This window comes from Dipodomys spectabilis, unplaced genomic scaffold, assembly GCF_019054845.1.
Source record: "Dipodomys spectabilis isolate Male_0828 unplaced genomic scaffold, ASM1905484v1 ptg000588l, whole genome shotgun sequence".
NCBI lineage: Eukaryota > Metazoa > Chordata > Mammalia > Rodentia > Heteromyidae > Dipodomys > Dipodomys spectabilis.
Window position 1 is genome coordinate 465349 of NW_024871265.1, and position 18402 is coordinate 483750.

At 43.6% G+C, this 18402-nt stretch overlaps 1 protein-coding gene across 8 annotated transcripts in view; it reads left to right on the forward strand.

Moving 5' to 3' along the window:
• Positions 1-18402, forward strand: part of Pax8 (paired box 8) — a 57996-nt gene that overhangs the window by 18929 nt on the left and 20665 nt on the right. For 4 of the 8 annotated variants that reach the window (XM_042670931.1, XM_042670938.1, XM_042670934.1 and 1 more), the window contains 5 exons: positions 11227-11392; positions 13256-13456; positions 14722-14810; positions 15141-15266; positions 15538-15713. In XM_042670931.1, coding sequence (XP_042526865.1) covers positions 11227-11392; positions 13256-13456; positions 14722-14810; positions 15141-15266; positions 15538-15713 — 758 coding nt within the window. The remainder of the gene's footprint in view (positions 1-11226; positions 11393-13255; positions 13457-14721; positions 14811-15140; positions 15267-15537; positions 15714-18402) is intronic. The other 4 variants (XM_042670932.1, XM_042670933.1, XM_042670939.1 and 1 more) reach the window with 1 other exon arrangement.

Below are 18402 nucleotides of genomic sequence, written 5' to 3' on the forward strand. Positions count from 1 at the left end.
TCTCAGAAGTATCCTGCACAGATACTATGCAATACCTCTCAATAGCTTGTTGGCCAAAGAAGCCCCCCACGCTACCATTGTTCAGATCATGCAGGAGCCCATAGGACCTGTCACCTTCTAACAGTAGACTAGAAGCTATTCTGCTACTCAGCTATATGTTCAGGATCTCTTTCTATATATAGGGGCATCTTGCCTCTGGTCCAAGCCTGAGTTGTTCCTATGAAGACTGGTAGGATCATCTGTTGTGAAGAAACTAGAGTGCAGATACGCATAGTCACATTCCTCCTCATTCTCAGCTTTCCCATTTCCTCCTCCCCTGAAATCACAACCTTCAAACTACATCTATCTGTCCCCCTTCATCTCTTCTGCTTCCTTCTGCAGCGGTTAGTGTGGCTTTAGAGTAGATAATCCTCTTTGCCATGGTGCTAAGTTTTGGAGAAGCTACTGTCTCAATGAACAGGTATGAAAACCATAGATGCATATTTTAGTCACAGATTTTGCTCAGTGTGTTGTGTAGCTCTTCTTCATTTGTTCCTACTTGTTTTGCTCCACAGGATGGCCAGATCTCTTCTGGCTCTGCCCCTGAATTTCATTAGACACACAGTCTCACAGATACAGACACACCCACAGACACAGAGGCACGTATACTCTCTCTCTCTCTCTCTCTCTAACTGTGCCACTCTATTCAGCCAAAGCCTACCCTTTGCTCCTCTCTGAGCTTGTCAATCACATCTTAGTTAAGATTTCAATTGTAAAGAATCCCAGAGTTAAAGAGGTCATTTAGTTCAACCCTCTTGGTAAGAGTCTCTTCTGCTCCCTATTTTATGTGACTTCATTATATTTAAGACTTCCTCATTCCTCTGGCCTCTCAGTAACTACAAGTACTCCAACTACAGTTGTAGTTCCTTCTGTGTCTCCTTTCTCCTCTTCCTGCCTCTCTCCTTCTCCCTGACCTGTTCTTCCATTCTTCTTACTCTTCCCCCTCTCTTCCTCTCTCCTTTTCCTTCCCCTTTCTAACATTTTCATGTCCCCCACTAGGGAATAGGTACCTGTTTCCTTCCTTATCCATGTGTAGGTAAGTTTTTTAAATTTTATTTAGTTGTAAAGGTGCTGTGCAGAGGGGTTACAGTTATATAAGTAAGGTAAAGAGAACATTTCTTATCGAAAATTGTTACTCACTCCACTGTTTTAATGAATGTGCAGTAAACCCACATTTATAACATTGCAACTCTGTGAGAATCTAGCACTGCATTATTACTTGTGTTATGGGGACCCAGATTCTTTATTATGCACCAGCATCATAGACACACATATTCTATACCCTCTCTCACACACATGTACATGCCAGGGTGCTCCACAGAGCTACTGGTGTAAAACTAGTGCATAAGAGTAAACTGAAAGCTCTTAAGGTTCTATAACTTGCCAAGGGTTATTAATTTTTAAGTTTTTCAAAGGCAAGAACTGTCTTCTCAGAAGCCACTTCTCTACATTTCTCCTGGAATACCATTAGACTGAGAGTGGGTACTAACTGGATTGGAATCTAATGAACTGAAGATTGCTTTAACATCAACTCATTTTTTAAAGCCAGCATTAATAGCCACAGGCTTCAGACCCCTGGGGATGACTTGGGGTCCAGCACAGTGATTTGTACAGACACTGGAGATCAAGCTGTATGTTCAACAGGGCCTTGACCCTGACTATGCAACCCACAGGGTCCTCCCACAGCTGGTGTATAATGCTGGGAGCCTGCAGGCCTCAAGAAGCTCAGAGGAAGGAGCTAGGAAGATGACTTCTAGAAAATCTGCAAGGAGCACTGGCATGCTCCATGTGTAGCCCTTGATGGAAGTTCATGTTTAGTCAATTAATGCTTTCAATTTAGTTATAAACATCCACTGAACGGATATAAACTCTGGAAAATCACCACAGGAGCTTTTTCAAAAATTTAGGTTCAGAAGCATGATGTCAGAATCATCTGGTGGAAAGGTGGAAAGTTTCCAAGTTCCTCAAATGATTCTAATATAGAGTGCAACAGGGCAGAAGAGAGTCCTCTGCTCTCTGTTGGGAAGCCTAGACAGTCAAGAGGGGTGTTGCACCTGCCCTCAAGGTGCTTAGTATCCAGTGGGAAGCTGAATAATTAGGCTATTTTATAGAGGGCTATATGGGTTGTCAGAGTAGAGCTTCCTGAGCTTTGTTCCTGGGAAGCAGCTGTCCTTGGGAGAATGGAGTCCAGAGTACAAGGTGGAGATTAGCCACACCCAGAGCCACATCTTCAGAGGAGACTTAACCACTTCAGGAAGAGGAAGGTTTACCTCCTATTTGAGAAATAGTACCCAATCTCAGCCACAGAGAAAAAGTATCCCAATCACTGGCCTACTGATAGTTTATTGAATCTAAGAGCTGTAGGAAATGGGATCTAAGACCTACAGGATCTTAAGGATTCTTATAAGATCTCATAGGATCTATGATCTCTAAGAGAGTTCCAGAAATCCTTGACAGAACCATGAAGACCCCCCCCTCCCAGGGAACACTTGAAATCTGAGACCTTCAGGTTCAGAGTAGCCCCTATATGTCCTTTGTGCCTCCTGCATGCAAGGCCTCCAGAGTGGTTTTAGGGAACGTTGGAGTCTCAGGTTCAGTGGCACTTTTCCTAGTGAGCTTAGAAGCCTATTGACATTTCCAGCAGCTCCATCCTTGGAAATCCACACACAGGGGCCCTTCTTGGGAGGTGACAGGGTTAATCTAAAGGCTGGGGGAAGCAGAGAGAAAGGCCTTGAAACCACACAGTGAAGCCAACCAGATTAATAGAGAAAGAGAGAGGGGGGTAGACCATTAGGAAGACAAAGAAAAAAATCATGCTGGAGCAATAGAAAGGGAAATCTAATATCAACTAGGGAAAAATAAATGGAGATTAGGGCAAACAAATTAGCTTTAATGGGTTCAATGCTAATACAAGAATAACAGCAGAGCTGTGAATGCCTTTGAGGGGAAGATGGGATAAAGAACCTGAGCAGTCATGCAGGCAATAAAGATTATGCAGGGAAGGGGAGATCAGCCAGGGGAGAGAGAGAGGGAAGACAGGGGTGAGTGGGCAGGGGATAGTTGGCATAGGAAGGGCCTGCCATCATTGATAAGAAGGGACTGGGGCAGAGAGGGAGCTAAGAGCTGGTGACAATAGGGAAAGAAGCAATCAGCATGGGGTGGAACTAAAGGAAAATAAATAGCAACTAGAAGAGACTGAGGACAGGGGAATCAAACTCAGAACAGGAAAGACTGGAAAGAAAACAGATGGTAGAGATGGATATAAACAAAGAGAGTGAAGAACAAAGCAACATGGAAGAATGGGGGAAAACATAAAGAACTGGGTTTATTCTCTGGAGAAAATAAAACAGGAAGAAATTAGGCCCGAACAAAATGAAAGCCTGGAGAGGATTTTGAACTGGGTTTTGAAAAGCAGCATTTGGTGGGTGCTGGTAGGGAAGGGTCTGGCTGTGCCTGGAATAACCACACTGCTGCCAGGGGTGGTTCAGGGAGTGGGTGGGTAGGAACTGCATAGTGCAGAACCTTTACTATGACATTGAGAAGCCCACAGCATGGGGGCTTAGTTCTGGCCCTTCTTAAGGCCAAACATCACAGCATGGAATAATTTATATATTATCTCTCTAAAAATGGGGATTATGTCCTCCCTACATCAAAGAGTTGTTATGAAAATTAAAGAGAAAGATACATTTACAGGGCTTAATGTAGAGCTGGTATGTAGTCCATGTTATATCAAGAATAAGCACATCTCATAATGTTGCCTATAATTACTATTCCTAAGCATTGTCTAACTGGAAAGAGGGACTAAACACTAAAGAGAGTCCTTCCTTCTTTCCTCTTACTCCCCCTTCCTCTTTGTTTTGTCTCATTTGTTTAATTTATGTATTTATTTTTGTGACAAGTCTCATTATGTAGCATGGGCTGACCTCATGAGTTTAAGGCTCAGCCTCCCACATTCTGAGAATACAGGTATGAGACATCATGACCAGCATTTTCCTCCACCAGCCAAATTTGATTCTTTTCCAATAATAGTCTAATCCAATGAAACCTCTTTATCCATCCTTCATCGTCCATCTACTCAATCATCTCCACATTGGAGATTAATGAATAGTGCTAAACCACACAGTAACAGCTACCATCTTGGTTGACCCAAGGAAAAGACATGCCAAGAAGCCAAATTTTGTATCTTATTGAGAGACCCTCTTAGATTTGCCTGAGCTTCAGACTGTAGGAAACAGTAAGAAGGATGTTGCTCTTCCCAGATGCATTAAAAATAATGGGAGGCCAGCTGGTGGAATACAGCCCAACAGAGTAGAGGAAGGCAGAATGCCTGAAAGTCAATAAATAACTGCCCAGTCATGCACTTAAGAGGGGAAGGAGGAGCTGGCATTATTTCCTGCCCCTCAAGGCATCCAGAACCATGTCTTTTCTCATCTCTAAGGATTTTAGTGAGCACAGAAAACAATCCAGATAAGAGGGGAAGACAAGGTGAAGAAGCTGTGTCACCTGCTAAGATATGAAAAATTGAATGAAAACTATTACAGAAAGCACTACAGAAAACTATAGTCTTGAAGAAATTGGACACTATCTCTCTTGATCTTTCTACATTCTGAAGCCTTAGAGCAGTGCCTGGCACAGAAAGATTAGTGGTCAATGTGATTATGGTAATGGTGAACATTTGTGGAATGCCTGCTGAGGCCCTGTCCCATGCTGAGTGCCACACATGAGTTATATTCACATAACACACTATGAGGAGAAGCAAAGGGAGGTGATGTTCAAGCAAGTTCATAAATTAAAAATGAAGCAGAGATTTCCTAATCTTGACCCTTTGAGTATCCTGATTCAAAAATTCAAAGAAAACCCTGCAGTTCCCCAAAACCTGCAAGTTTCTGATCATCAGAGTAACTTCAGTTCCTCCATTGTGTGTTTATATTCCCTCAATACCCTGATAATCAGTTCCTTGTGTTAAAGATCCCAATTGAAATAACAAGGAATAGTTTTCTATTTTCTGATTATATCCTGATTGATAATACATGTTAAATACCAGGAGAAATCTGAGCAAATAGTATTTATTCTATGACTAGATCGATTGTGTCCTTAACTTTAGACATGGTATTGAGCTCACTGGCCAAGAGAACCAGGAACTAGTTTTTGATTGGACCATGGCAGACATATAGGGGCAGCACTGACAATAAACACTGCCACATTCAACCATAAAGCTTCTTAGGAAAGGATGTACTCACACACTGAATTTCAACATTACAGGCTTGATATAAAAGTCAGCAGGAAGACTTCTGCATTTGTTCCTTGACTCCTGCAGAAGCTGGGATATGCATATCTTTTTAAAACAACTCATGTCAAAGACATTTGTGAAAAGCATAATTCTGCTTAAGACAAACAATGTGTTGGTTTCACTGAACTTGTTTTATTTTTTTTTTTTGAACTTGTTTTGGATATGCCTTCTTCCCTCTTTTCCTCATTTTCTCCTTGCCTCTCTTCTTCACTTTTTCCTTCCTTTCATCCTTCCTTTGTTCTTTCCTTCTACTAGTAATAAATTCAATTACTATGTATGGAGCATTACATCAGATATTAAGACTTCAGAAACAAAGAAGCTATGTATTCCTCAGGAAGCAAAAAAAAGCCTCATGCAACAGAACACAACCATTAGACAAGAACTTATATTCTGCTAAATTTAGTGCCAGAGGTTAGGCTTGCCAGTATGCTAGCTCCTTCAATCTGAGGCCAGGGTCTGATGTATCAATGTAACCCAAAACCTCATGGATGAGGGAATGATCTGGTATACAGAATTGGAACATTGGGATCCCATTGTCCTGAAACAGTAGCCTCAGACTTGCTTCCAGAAAACATCAAGCTGAGGGAGCAGCTAAGAGGTTGCAGAGGTTGCAGAAGAGATTAAGGACCTGCAAGAAGCAGATCAAAAGTCTGAGAACACTGAAACTAACCAGCACTGGCAAGGCCATTCCTCCATGGAAGGCCATGTCTTTATGGTATACATAGCATGATTTGAAAGGCACCTCAAAGCAAGAACTATACCTCTCATGGCAATCCTGCCAAACTCAAGTTCCTGCCCACCTTGACCCTCTTTAAAGTTAGAGCAATACCCCCAGATGTTAAATGGAAAATTTTTGCACAGACCATTGAACAATTGTCCAAACTTTAAGGGTTGGACAGAGCTACAGAGATCAAGCAAATGAAAACAAATAGAAAAATACTGGAATATAGAATTTGAGATTCACCTTGGGGAATTCTGTGAATTCCTGTAATTGCTCTCACATAGAAAACACTTTTCTGCCACATTTACACACTAAATCACTAAATAAACTTTATGGGTGGGTTACATAGACAAAGATAGGGCCCCTGCCCTTGAGGAATTTATAAAGAATCCTTATTAGTACCACAATAGGGAGAGGGATTTTCCTATGTCTCACAGGAAAGTACCCTCATATCTTAAAGATTTGATATTAGTGCCGGTAATTAGTTTTTTTTTTAAATTTCTACCATATTTAACTTCTCAGAGTCTTCTAGGAGTCAAAGAAAATTACTAAAAGTCCTTGGACCTCCCCAAATGGTCATTTTTCCAAATCAAGCATAAATCTGAATCAAGCCAAATCAAGTATCAAGCAGCTGAGAGGTTGCAGAGAAAATTAAGCACCCAGAGTTTTAGAGAGCTCCAAATCCCTTTACTGTAAAATAACTCCTGTCCAATCCAAAAAAAGCTTTCATTTCCCTATGTCTGAAGACATAGACACTCTAGAACCTACTTGCATCTGGCCAGGTAGTCTTGTCTTCTTCCTACATACCCCGTCCCCAATCCTCTAGATATGCAAAGGGCCTTTGCCTTATGAAGCTTCAAACTACTTTCTTCTTTCTTCTTCTTCTTCTTCTTCTTCTTCTTCTTCTTCTTCTTCTTCTTCTTCTTCTTCTTCTTCTTCTTCTTCTTCTTCTTCTTCTTCTTCTTCTTCTTCTTCTTCTTCTTCTTCTTCTTCTTCTTCTTCTTCTTCTTCTCTCTTCTTCTTCTTCTTCTTTCTTCTTCTTCTTCTTCTTCTTCTTCTTCTTCTTCTTCTTTCTTCTTCTTCTTCTTCTTCTTCTTCTTCTTCTTCTTCCTTCTTCTTCTTCTTCTTCTTCTTTTTTGTCAGTCGTGGGGCTTGAACTCTGAGACTGAGCACTGTCCCTCAGCTGTTCAGCTCAAGGCAAGCGAGCGCTCTACCACTTGAGCTACAGCACCACTTCCGGTTTTCTGAATGTTTATTGGAGATAAGAGTTTCACGGACTCCTGCCCGGGCTGGCTTTGAACTGCGATACTCAGATCTCAGCCTCCTGAGTAGCTAAGAATTACAGGCATGAGCCACCAGCGCCAGCTCAAACTTCTTACTAATTTATACCCTCCTCCCACCCAACCTCTTACCCAAAGAGGAGACCCTACTCATTGTTCCTTCCAGCCTTAAGGCCTATTTGTCCACAGAGCAGCATGGAAAGGGGGTCCATACAGTAGGTGCCAATCCCCCTTCCAGGGCAGGAAGGAAACCGGCACCCACCTTTGGGCATTCAGTGGTGACTCACCTAGAAGAGTCCACTCCCCCACACCGGACACAGGAAAGATGAAAATCCTCCCATTACAGAATTCAATTTGAAACCTCAGACCATAGATACCACCTTCATATGCAGCTAGCTGGCCCTTTCCAAGCCCTCCTCCTGCCAGTCTACAGCCACAGCAAATGTTACTCAATTTCTTCAACATACTGAGACTTTATGCATAGAACTTGTTCTTCCTTTCTATAGAAAGTCCTTCAGTTGGTTACCTCTTAACCATTCGTCCCTAAATCTTCACTCTAGATGATTGTAAACTCAACAAGCACCTAGACTTACCTCTTCCCAGGAATTTCACCCCTAACAGGGCAATTCTCTGATTATCTGATTCTATCTCCTAAAAAGGTTTAAGTGTTTGTAGGTCAGCATCTTGCGTTGTTCAGGATTGATGCCTGAGTCATATTAGTACTTGGTTAATATGTGCAAATAATATTCCTAGAATAAGGTGGAAGAGGAGAAAAGATAAGGCAGGAGCTCTTAAAGTTTCCTTACCAGCCACTAACCATTATCTAGTCTAAACCAGTGACTGTCAAGGTATTGGCTCCCAGATTCTCAGGACTCATAGAAATTTCTTAAAAACAAATTCTTGGTCCCAGTCAGACCTTGATTCAGCAGTTTTTGTCTTAACAAGCCTTCTGAGTATCTCTGCTACACTCTTCAATCTGAGAACTACTACTCAAGTCTAAGCTTGGGTCACAGCATTCAACGAAGTAAAAACACTTAGATATTGAAAAATTTTATACTGATACTTTCGTTCAGTCAATCAAACACTTCTTCATCCTTACCCCTTTACTTCCTATAGTGATTGTTATAGGTTGGTAGCAGTTTCTCTTAGCTCCATTCAATATTTCAATTGGAAAAAAACCCAAGAACCACTTTCTCAGATAATAAATTAAAACAGGTGGAATGAGCTGGGTATGGTGGAACAAACCTGTAATGCCAGCACTTAGGAGGCTGAGACGGGAAGATTATGAGTTCAAAGAGCCTAGACTACATCAGGAGAACTTGTTATGCAAACATATGTACATACATACATGCATGCATACATACAAACACACATATACACATACACACGCACAAACACACAGCCAGCAAGCAACCAGAAAGAATGAGGTCAGGAATGTGGACATAGGCTTTTTCTAAAATTACTCAAATACTTGTAAATTCACAGTTCAGGTGCCAAAAAGGTATATTATCAGCAGCCTTCAGTAGGGTTTCTGAAGGTTTGATTTTCTAAGGACATGGCGTCAACTCTTCAGGATTATTTAGGGCCCTAGGTTGCACACTTACACTGGAGAATTACATTCATGGATTTATTTTAATTTATTTTAAATTGGGCAAAATGCCCAATTCATGCCATCCAAAAATAAATTTTTATTTTGAAAACCTATTTGAAAGGGGGGAATAACCTCCACTTGTAAGAAATCTTGCTTCCAGATAGAAAAGTCCCAGCACAAACACTGAAGCTGCAACAGACACACAGTGAATGTTCTGGAAAATGGGGACATCATAGGACTGCTCAAAGTCTTGTCTGTGTTTGGGTGGCTGGCTGGTGCCCCCTGGTGTTCAATGTCTGGACCCAAAAAGAGTTAAAAGCAGAACTAATGTTGGCTTGCCAGGGCAAAATCCCTACCAATGGCAGTGCTAAGGAGTGGGTCAGGGCCACGCTGTTTATCCTCTAGGCTGCACTGATAGCCCTCTGGGACATTGTCCCAGCTCTGGTGGAAAAGCACTCACTGAAACAAGTGGCCTAGAACGAAGCAGGTAGAAGCTGTGCCCAAGCTCACCCAGTTGCCTCCACCAGGGAGATGGATCATTATGTCCCTCATGCTGGGTGTTTGGCTAGCGGGCTTTTCCTCTTGACTTACTGCCCAGGGCAGAGGCCTACAGCTTGTTGTTGTTGTTTGTTTTAAGGGAAATTAACTGTTCTTCTGAAAACAGCTTGGGCCCCTGAGGAGACATTGCAAAGCAGTTCTGAATGTTCTAAGCCAGTGGGTGATAATGGGCACTGTGTGCCCAGCAAAGGCACTTCCCACCTTTGGTCATAAATAGTCTTAACTGGCTCATGCAGAGACCTGCTATTGGCTCTTGCTTCTCACCTGTCTCTCCTTGTGACTCCCACCTCCCAGGGTTCAAACCATCACCAGCCAGATCATCAAATCATGTCCCTGTCTACTATGCCTAAGCCATGATACCATCAAGACAAGGCTGCAAGGCTGATCCCTTCAGGGAGGCTGAGGGTCAACTTGGCCCCGGAGACAAGGCTTACTAAGAAAGCAGCACTGAATTGAAACCTAAACTGTGTTGAATCCTAGTGCCTCAAAATATAAGCTGAGTCATTCAAGTCAAAGAAAACAAATCATTAAAACTCTCCCCAGTCCCTGTTTGGAAAAATGGAAATCTTGACTCTTGGCCCTGAAATTAGCCCAACATGGATCTAGGGATTTAATAGAACTAAATATGTTGGTAAATCTAACAAACATGTATCTCCTTCACCTCAAAGCCATTACACGTGCTCTTCTCACTGTCTAAAACAGCTTTCTCCTGATTCTTTCTCCACTATATAACACTATTTGCCTCAGTCTTAACTTCAATGTGTCTAGGAATCCATCTGTGGGCCCCTTAACTGATTCCACAACCCTCCTCAGCCCCAGTTCTAGAGGTAGTCAATTGGCTGTTTGGTGGTCTGGAATCCTTTTATAACAGATTTTGTGAGTCAAGAGTAGGCATCAAATGTTCATTTGCTCTGCACCTTCAGGGCCTGATACAGCACCTCACCCATTGAAAGTACTCAGTAGATAGTGTGAATAGATCAATGGATCAGAATGAAATACAGGCTCAGGTTAGAGGGTAGGGGTTGAATCAGGGAAGCAACAAAAGCTTGGCTTAAACAATGTACCAAAAACTTCTTACAGCCCAGTGTAGCAGTTCTGGCACATGTGGGGTGTGCCTATTGTTTTTAGGGCTCTTATCTCTTAGAAAAGAAACCTTGGTGGTCATTCAGGTGGACACACATAGGAAAAGTTCAGGTCCATTCTTCCCAAGCTCAATCAGAGATTTTAATTTATTCTTTTGTATTAATGCTATGGTTCTTTGGTTAAAGAAGAGAGACATGGAAAAATCCACTGATTGCATTCTTTGCCTTCATTTCACAGAAAAGGAAAGAAAACTCAGGGAGGAAGGGGCACTCTTCCCCAAAGATAACTCACCTCAGTATTAGCATCAGAAGTCACTGAATCCTGTACTTTTTATAGGCTTTTCAGAGGAAGGGAAGGAGATAGGGGATTGTTATTTAGAGTGAAAGGCTGAGGGTCTGAAGGAGATCCAGTGGTTCCCTAGTTGTTATGTGCCCTACTTGGACTATTTGGGAATGAGGTATGAGCATCATATTCCTCGGTGTCAGCCTCCCCAAGAAATGGAAAGCAAAGCAAGAAGGGGTATGGATATGGGGAGCATAGGAGGACCTGACCCTGGAGTTCACAGTCCCGCTCACATATACAGAGCACTCATACTTGTGGCTGATTCTCACCTAAACTTACTGCCTGGCACTGACAACTATCTCTGTAAATATCATCTCTTTAGGTCATGGAGGGCTAAACCAGCTGGGAGGGGCCTTTGTGAATGGCAGACCTCTGCCTGAAGTGGTCCGCCAACGCATTGTAGACCTGGCCCACCAGGGTGTGAGGCCCTGTGACATCTCTCGCCAACTCCGAGTTAGTCACGGCTGTGTTAGCAAGATCCTCGGCAGGTAAGCACAAAATTCACCTAACACCACCTTCCCTGCAGTGTTTATCTTATCTCCAGGCTAACCTTAAATGCAAACCCACCTACCTTCCCATAGACCAACCCCCATGTTCACCTTTAGTCCTAGCCTCTGAACAGAAGAAGGTAATAAGTACTCTGAGGCTTCTCTACCCAGCATTGCTCTTCTACTATTGCTTTCCTGTCCTTTCCTTCTTTGTCCAATTCTCCTTGCCTTAGTCTCTCCTCTTTTACTCCTTTACCCTGTGTCATATTTTCTATAGTTGTCAATGCTTCTGAGGCAGGAGAATTGTCTCAGCTGAGACCCAAGGAAATGGACAGTCTAAGGAAGGAGCACAATGTTGGAGGTGGCTCCTGAGGTCTAAGAGGGATATTTGAATTCATGCTTCTCAAACTATAACTTCAAAAGCATCTGCAACAGAAACAGTGGGAAAGCTGGAATCAGATTCCTAGGTACTGAATCCGCCTCTCTGGGAACCAGGCTATGGTGCTTATAAGATGACTATGGAATCAAAACTCAGAAACATGAAGGATATTAAACCACTGAGCTACAAGACTAGAGCTGTTCACAACTCTGATAATCTTAAATTTAAAATGCAAAAATAAAAAATAAAACAGTGAGCTAGGTGACAGTGGTTCATGCTGATAACCCGCACTACTGAGGAGAATGAGATCTGAGAAGCATAGTTTAAAGCCAGCCTGGGCAGGAAAACCCATGAGACTCATCTCCAATTAACTACCAAAAAGCAAAAATTGAAGCTGTGGCTCAAGTAGTAGGGCATTAACACGGTGTATAAAAGCTCAGGGACAGTGCCTAAGCCCTGAGTTAAAGCCCCAGGACCAGCAATCAGTCAATCAATAAATCGGTGTCTAGGCTCCAGCCAAGACAAATTTAGGGAAATGGACCCAAGTTAAGGTCTTTTTAGAGTACCTGACCCCCAAGTGCTTCTACCTCCCAGCAGCCAAGGTTAAGAACCACTTTTGGCTAGAAGCAGCAGTGACTTTCCATGTGTTTTGGTTTCAAGAACCCTGAGTTAGACCAGAGTACCTTCTCTCCTTCCCCCTCCAACCCATATGTGGATTCAAGGGGAGCTCTGGTAAGGCAAAGGGGCTTACAGAGGAATAAGCCATAAAAAGCCTTGGCTCCCCACCTGAATCATCAGGGAAAAGGTGACCTTTGGCTGGGTTCAGGAAGAGGGGATTTCCAAGATGGTTGTAGTGGGAAAGAACTCTGGATGGGAGAGACAAATAAATGGAAATTTAAAGAGCCAAGTTTTTCTTTTTAATGACAAAAGAGACCAGATGTGTAAAACAAGGAAAAGAGAGTATCCTAACGAGGGCAGGAATCTACCAAAGTAGCTAGTTGGGACGGGGGATGGAAAATGGAGAGTAGTTGAAGCCCTGAAAAGGAGGCTAGCTGAAGAGGCCAGGGAGCTAAACAAGGCTGGGACTCCAGAATCTAGGAGGAATAGCTTTAACTTTAAGCAGAAAGCCAGTGAGTCAGGGCTAAGGGATATGTCAGGGCTGTGAGCAAAGGTGAACTAGCAAGACAGGGCAAAGGGCTTGATGAACCCTTCTTCTAGGGAGGGGCAAAGAGAGAAGTGAGGGTGAAGGCTTCAGTAGAAAGTTCTGGTTTGGCAGCAGCCTAGACCTACCCAAGCAAGGGAAACAGGCTGTTCTGGGAACATGGAGTATTTGCACCCAGCCAGGGGGTGGGAGTGGAGGTGGGAGAACAGCTCACTCCTACACATCTTCCCAGAAGTATTGAAGGAAGGAGAGGCTCTGGCTATGTTGTTGCCCAAAGGCCCCACCTGCTTATTGGGTAATTCTTTGGGGTTCTCTATTGGAGTAGGTACTACGAGACTGGCAGTATCCGGCCTGGAGTGATAGGGGGCTCCAAGCCCAAAGTGGCCACCCCCAAGGTGGTGGAGAAGATTGGGGACTACAAGAGGCAGAACCCCACTATGTTTGCCTGGGAGATCCGTGACCGGCTGTTGGCTGAGGGCGTCTGTGACAATGACACCGTGCCCAGTGTCAGCTCCATCAACAGGTGAGGGACAGCATACTGTGGCATCTTTCTGGGCCCTGAACTTTAGGGGAATCATGAAAGAGACCTGAAGAAGAGTTCAGCTTTGTTGAATTAAGGGCTGGGATGAGGCAGGCCTCATGCTAAAGAATCTGGCCCTCCTTGCCTCCTTACTGGCTGGTGCTCTGGGGCCTCTTCTTGCCCCCCACACCAAGGTGTGCTATTTCTAGCTTCCTTTTTCAAACACCACATCCTTCCTTTCATTAATTTTTTTAAATTCTTGAATTAATCTTTTCTTGAAGTCTAACCTGACCTTTCATTTAGTCCTTTAATTATTCACTCACTACCTCAATCATTTACCTACTCATTCATTCACTCACACATTCATTCATTCACTCACACATATTTCCCTCATTTCTATGTATTAGACCTGGGGACACATAGTTCTTTTCCAAGTGAAGCTTACAGTCTCATAGGAACAGATGCAAACCAAGAACCTCACAGTCATTGTGAAAATGCAGCCTGGCATCCTGTAAAGGACAAGAAACTGAGCACATATGAGCTAGCATAGGGTGACTTAGTTTCATAACCAGGAGGTTACAAAAGGCTTTTACTAAGAAAAAAAATTGAGTAAGAATTAACTAGATGAAAATGAGAACAAAAGAACTTTGATACAGCACATGCAGAGAATCCTTATGTCTAACAAGATCTTATACAAGAAGGTGAAAGAAAGCTAGTAGACAGAGAGTATGAGAGCTTCATCGAGTTTGGAGAAGTTAGCAGAATATCACCCTTTGGGGCCAGCCGATGGCCTTGTTACATATTCAAACCTTGGACCTATGAAACAAAGGGAAACCCCTAACATAGTTTAAGCAGGAGGCTGCCTTGCATTTCAAAAGCTCCCTCTGGCTGCCATGGAGAGAATCAACTAGAGATTCATGAGTGAATGGGTTGTTCCAGGGAGTACCCATGGAGGGAGAAGGTTGGTAGTGGCATGCTCTGAGGTATTAAGGAGATACAAAGAGAAATGGGTAGAGGTTAACAGGAAAGATAGGGAAGCAGATGTTAAGCTCCATTGTATTTCTGCCTTGAGTGGTCCATGGTTCCAATCATGTAATGGGAATATGAAGGAGAACTGAGTCTGAGGAATGAGGTCCTGGGTTTAACTGTGAACTAGATAAGTTAAAGATAGCTTTTGAGATAGCCAAGTGGGATGTCATAAAGGTGACAGAAGCTGGGGCAGCTAGGAGTTGTTTTATCTTTAATGGCTTTTCTTTTCTTTCTCATAGAATCATTCGGACCAAAGTGCAGCAACCATTTAACCTCCCCATGGACAGTTGTGTGGCCACCAAGTCCTTGAGCCCAGGACACACATTGAGTGAGTATTGAGAGACTCAGACATAAATACCCTATCTAAGGCCTCACAAACAGAGACATACAAACAGACCTACACAAGCATGTGTATACTTGTAAGGTTGTGCCTGGACTGAGCTGAGATGCTAAGATGAAGCCTAGCCAATTTCCACAGAAGATGCACTGAGATGTGGAGAAGTTGAAACATCACACAACAGCAATTCTAAAGCCTTTCTACTAACAGGCCCTGGGGAGGAATAACCTCCAACCTGTCCAAGCCATGGTGGCTGCAGGTGCTGTGAGGAGGGGTCACCCTCATATCCTGATTAATTCCCTCCTTCTTATCCCACTGCAGTCCCCAGTTCAGCTGTAACACCACCAGAATCACCACAATCAGATTCTCTGGGCTCAACCTACTCCATCAATGGGCTTCTGGGAATTGCTCAGCCTGGTAGTGACAGCAAGAGAAAGATGGATGACAGTGAGTACTGAAGGGGGACAGGAAGGTCGGGTGTAGGAGGGCAATTTCAGATTTTTGATGGGGAGAAATGCTTTTCCCTTCCTGGCTTAGTACTTAGTAGGGTTCTGCTACTCCTCAATGGCAGTAGTCACATGCCCTAGTCTCTTCATTGTCCCAGCCAGCACAGAACCTGAACTTTTCCTCACTCTTCAGCCTGTCTGTTCCTCTGCTGTAACCTAGGGAATGGGTAGGGGGTTCATCTGAAAGCTTTCTCCATGCTGCGGGGTACCAGGTGACCAGGACAGCTGCCGGCTGAGCATTGACTCACAGAGTAGCAGCAGTGGGCCCCGAAAGCACCTTCGCACCGACGCCTTCAGTCAGCACCACCTGGAGCCTCTTGAGTGCCCCTTTGAACGACAGCATTACTCAGAGGCCTATGCCTCCCCCAGCCACACTAAAGGCGAGCAGGTAAGGATGTGGGCTGTGGAAGGTAAGCAGGGGTGGGCAAGGCCTAGAGTAAGACATTCTTTCAGGCCCCATAAAGTTGCCTCTTTTGGGGTTGGGACCCAGGCTTCATGCTTCATGCAACCAGACATGAGGCCCTGTATCTTCCTCTTCTCCCAATCTTCTTTCCTTCCCTCAAACAACCTGAACCTGGCCCTTTCACTGAAGGGCAACATAACTTGCTGGCCCTGTCCCTTTGTCATCAGTGGCTTTCCCAGATCAGAAGGCAAGACTACCCCAACTATAGTACGGAAGCTTGAAAGTCTTCCATTGACTATGTCAACACAACTCCCAGCCCAAACTCTGCTTCCCTGGCACAGCCCAGATTCTGTGTTACTCAGTCCCCAAGCACGCCATGCTCGTTCATGCCTCTCTGCCCTTGGGCCAGCTGCTCTCCTCACAGCATGCCTTTCCTCTCACTTCTCTGCCTGGAAAAATACCAGTTAGCTTTTGTGACTCAGCTCAATTATCCCGAATGCAAATTTGTCCCTGCCTATCAGCTGTAATGCTTCCCCCTTGTGTCTGTGATTCTTCATGACCTACAGGTGTCTCTCAGTGCCTTCCCATGGTGCATCATAAAAATCTAGTGGATAGAAGGGTAAAGACAGGGAAGTCTCTTGAGAGACTCTTTGAGAGCATTTTTATCTGTAGCACTTAATATTGTAAATCTCTCTATCATCTATCCATCCATCTGTCATATCTATCTTTTTATCATTTATGTATCTATCCTTCTAAACATATCCAACTATATCCATCTGTTCTATCTATCTATCTATCTATCATCTATCTTGCTTCACTGGGATCAAACTCATGGCCTCATGCTAGGCAAGGCCTCTCCTGCTGAGCTACATTTGAAATCCAGTGCCCCTCTTTTAATAGCTACTCAATAAAGCATATCAAATGAATGTACAAATGAAGAAGTTGAGAAATCCAGAACAATAAATCACAAGCTGCAGGGAAGTTTTCTTTCCAGTGCTCAGGACAGGTAAAATGGATTACAATTGGTTGACATCTATGAAAAGCTGACAGAGATGTGAGAGGTCCCACCCTGAGGCCAACAAAGACTACAAAGCTGACAGCCACTGAATTCAGTTCATTATTATCTGTCAAGAGTTTCAGTTCTGTCTCCCCTCAGTGCACCAAGTCAACAAGCTGAGGAGTATCTTCAGGGTGAACTCTATTGCCCATTTCTGCTAACACTATAAGTGAGGCAAACCTATATATACACTTGGGGGGGGGGAGGGGGAGGGCAGGCTAGACAGCCTTGATGCTGTCCTTGAGCCTCTTTGTGCTCAAGGCTAGCATTCTCCCACTTGAGCCACAATGCCACTCTGGTTTTTTCTGAGTGGTTTATTGGAGATAAAGAGTCTCTCAGACTTTTCTGCCCAGGCTGTCTTCGAACCATGATCCTCCTGAGTAGCTAGGATTACAGGTATGAGCCACTAGCACATCTTTAAAATCTGTAGACAATAGACAATAGAGACAATAATCAGCTGAATTGACTACCAATGACTGGCTTGGCTTCTGGCCCCATGCCAGCCCCCTGTAGCTGGGCAAGCAATCTGTTAGCCATTTTTATCAGCCTTAGCTGTGACAACTACGAAGAATACAAGGAAAGCTGGCCATCAACAGACCTGGGGAATGTGCCTGAGTGTTCATCCTTAAGTCCATGAGTGGTTCTTGGAGGGAAATAAATGTTCAATGGTAGGCCTGCAGGAAGCCCACTCCATGAGAATAAGTCTATAAAACCCAGTGTACCCACATCAGACACTCTGGGGGAGTAAATAAAGCCTACTGAGGTGACCCTGGATACCTGCTGCATCCCAGAGCCATTTCCTGCTTCCATCAGTAAGCTCTCAAAAGACTCTGCTTGTTTTCAGGGAGGCCCTGTGCACATATACAAGGGGAATCCTAGAATGAGAGACTCAGATCTAGACCAGACCTTGCAGAGATCTTAGTCCAGCTTTTCTATTTGTGTGGAGATAACCAAGGACCAAGAGGCATAGAGAGGACTTAGAGAAACAGATGGTTGAAAATGCCAGCCCTGGTTTTATCAAGCAGGTCAGTTATTATCTGTGTTGATATGGAGTTTCATGTATATTCTAATTTAAAGACCAAATGAAATAAAGACATTTGAAAACAATTTGAATTTCTCCAACCATTCAGACTATAAAATAGGAAACAGATGCCCAGGACAGTGTCCATTAACAACTGGTTGTGAGAAGCAGAAAGAAGCCAGACAAAGTCAGAGCCCTTGTCTTTCCTGCCTTTGGTGAGTGAGTGTACTGCCAGAGTACACTGTTTTCTCTCACCTGGGCATGGGAAAGCCCTCTGACTTGAAAGCCACCAGAAGAAACACAGATATGCATACTTGATCTTAGCACTCTGTCTTCTTGATGAAGACAGATACTTCTTGTTTGGAAAACTGATTAAGATGTTCAACAGCTACATCATGTGGTCATTTGTGGTTACTATTTTACTACCAGACATAATTGGAATCCATATAGTTCTTCGTGTATTATACAAGCCCATCCAGAGTCAGATCAACAGAATAAAAATTTTATGATAGAGCTGAGTGCTGGTGGCTCACGCCTATACTCCTAGCTACTCAGGAGGCTGAGATAGAAGGATCAATGTTCAAAGCCAACCCAGG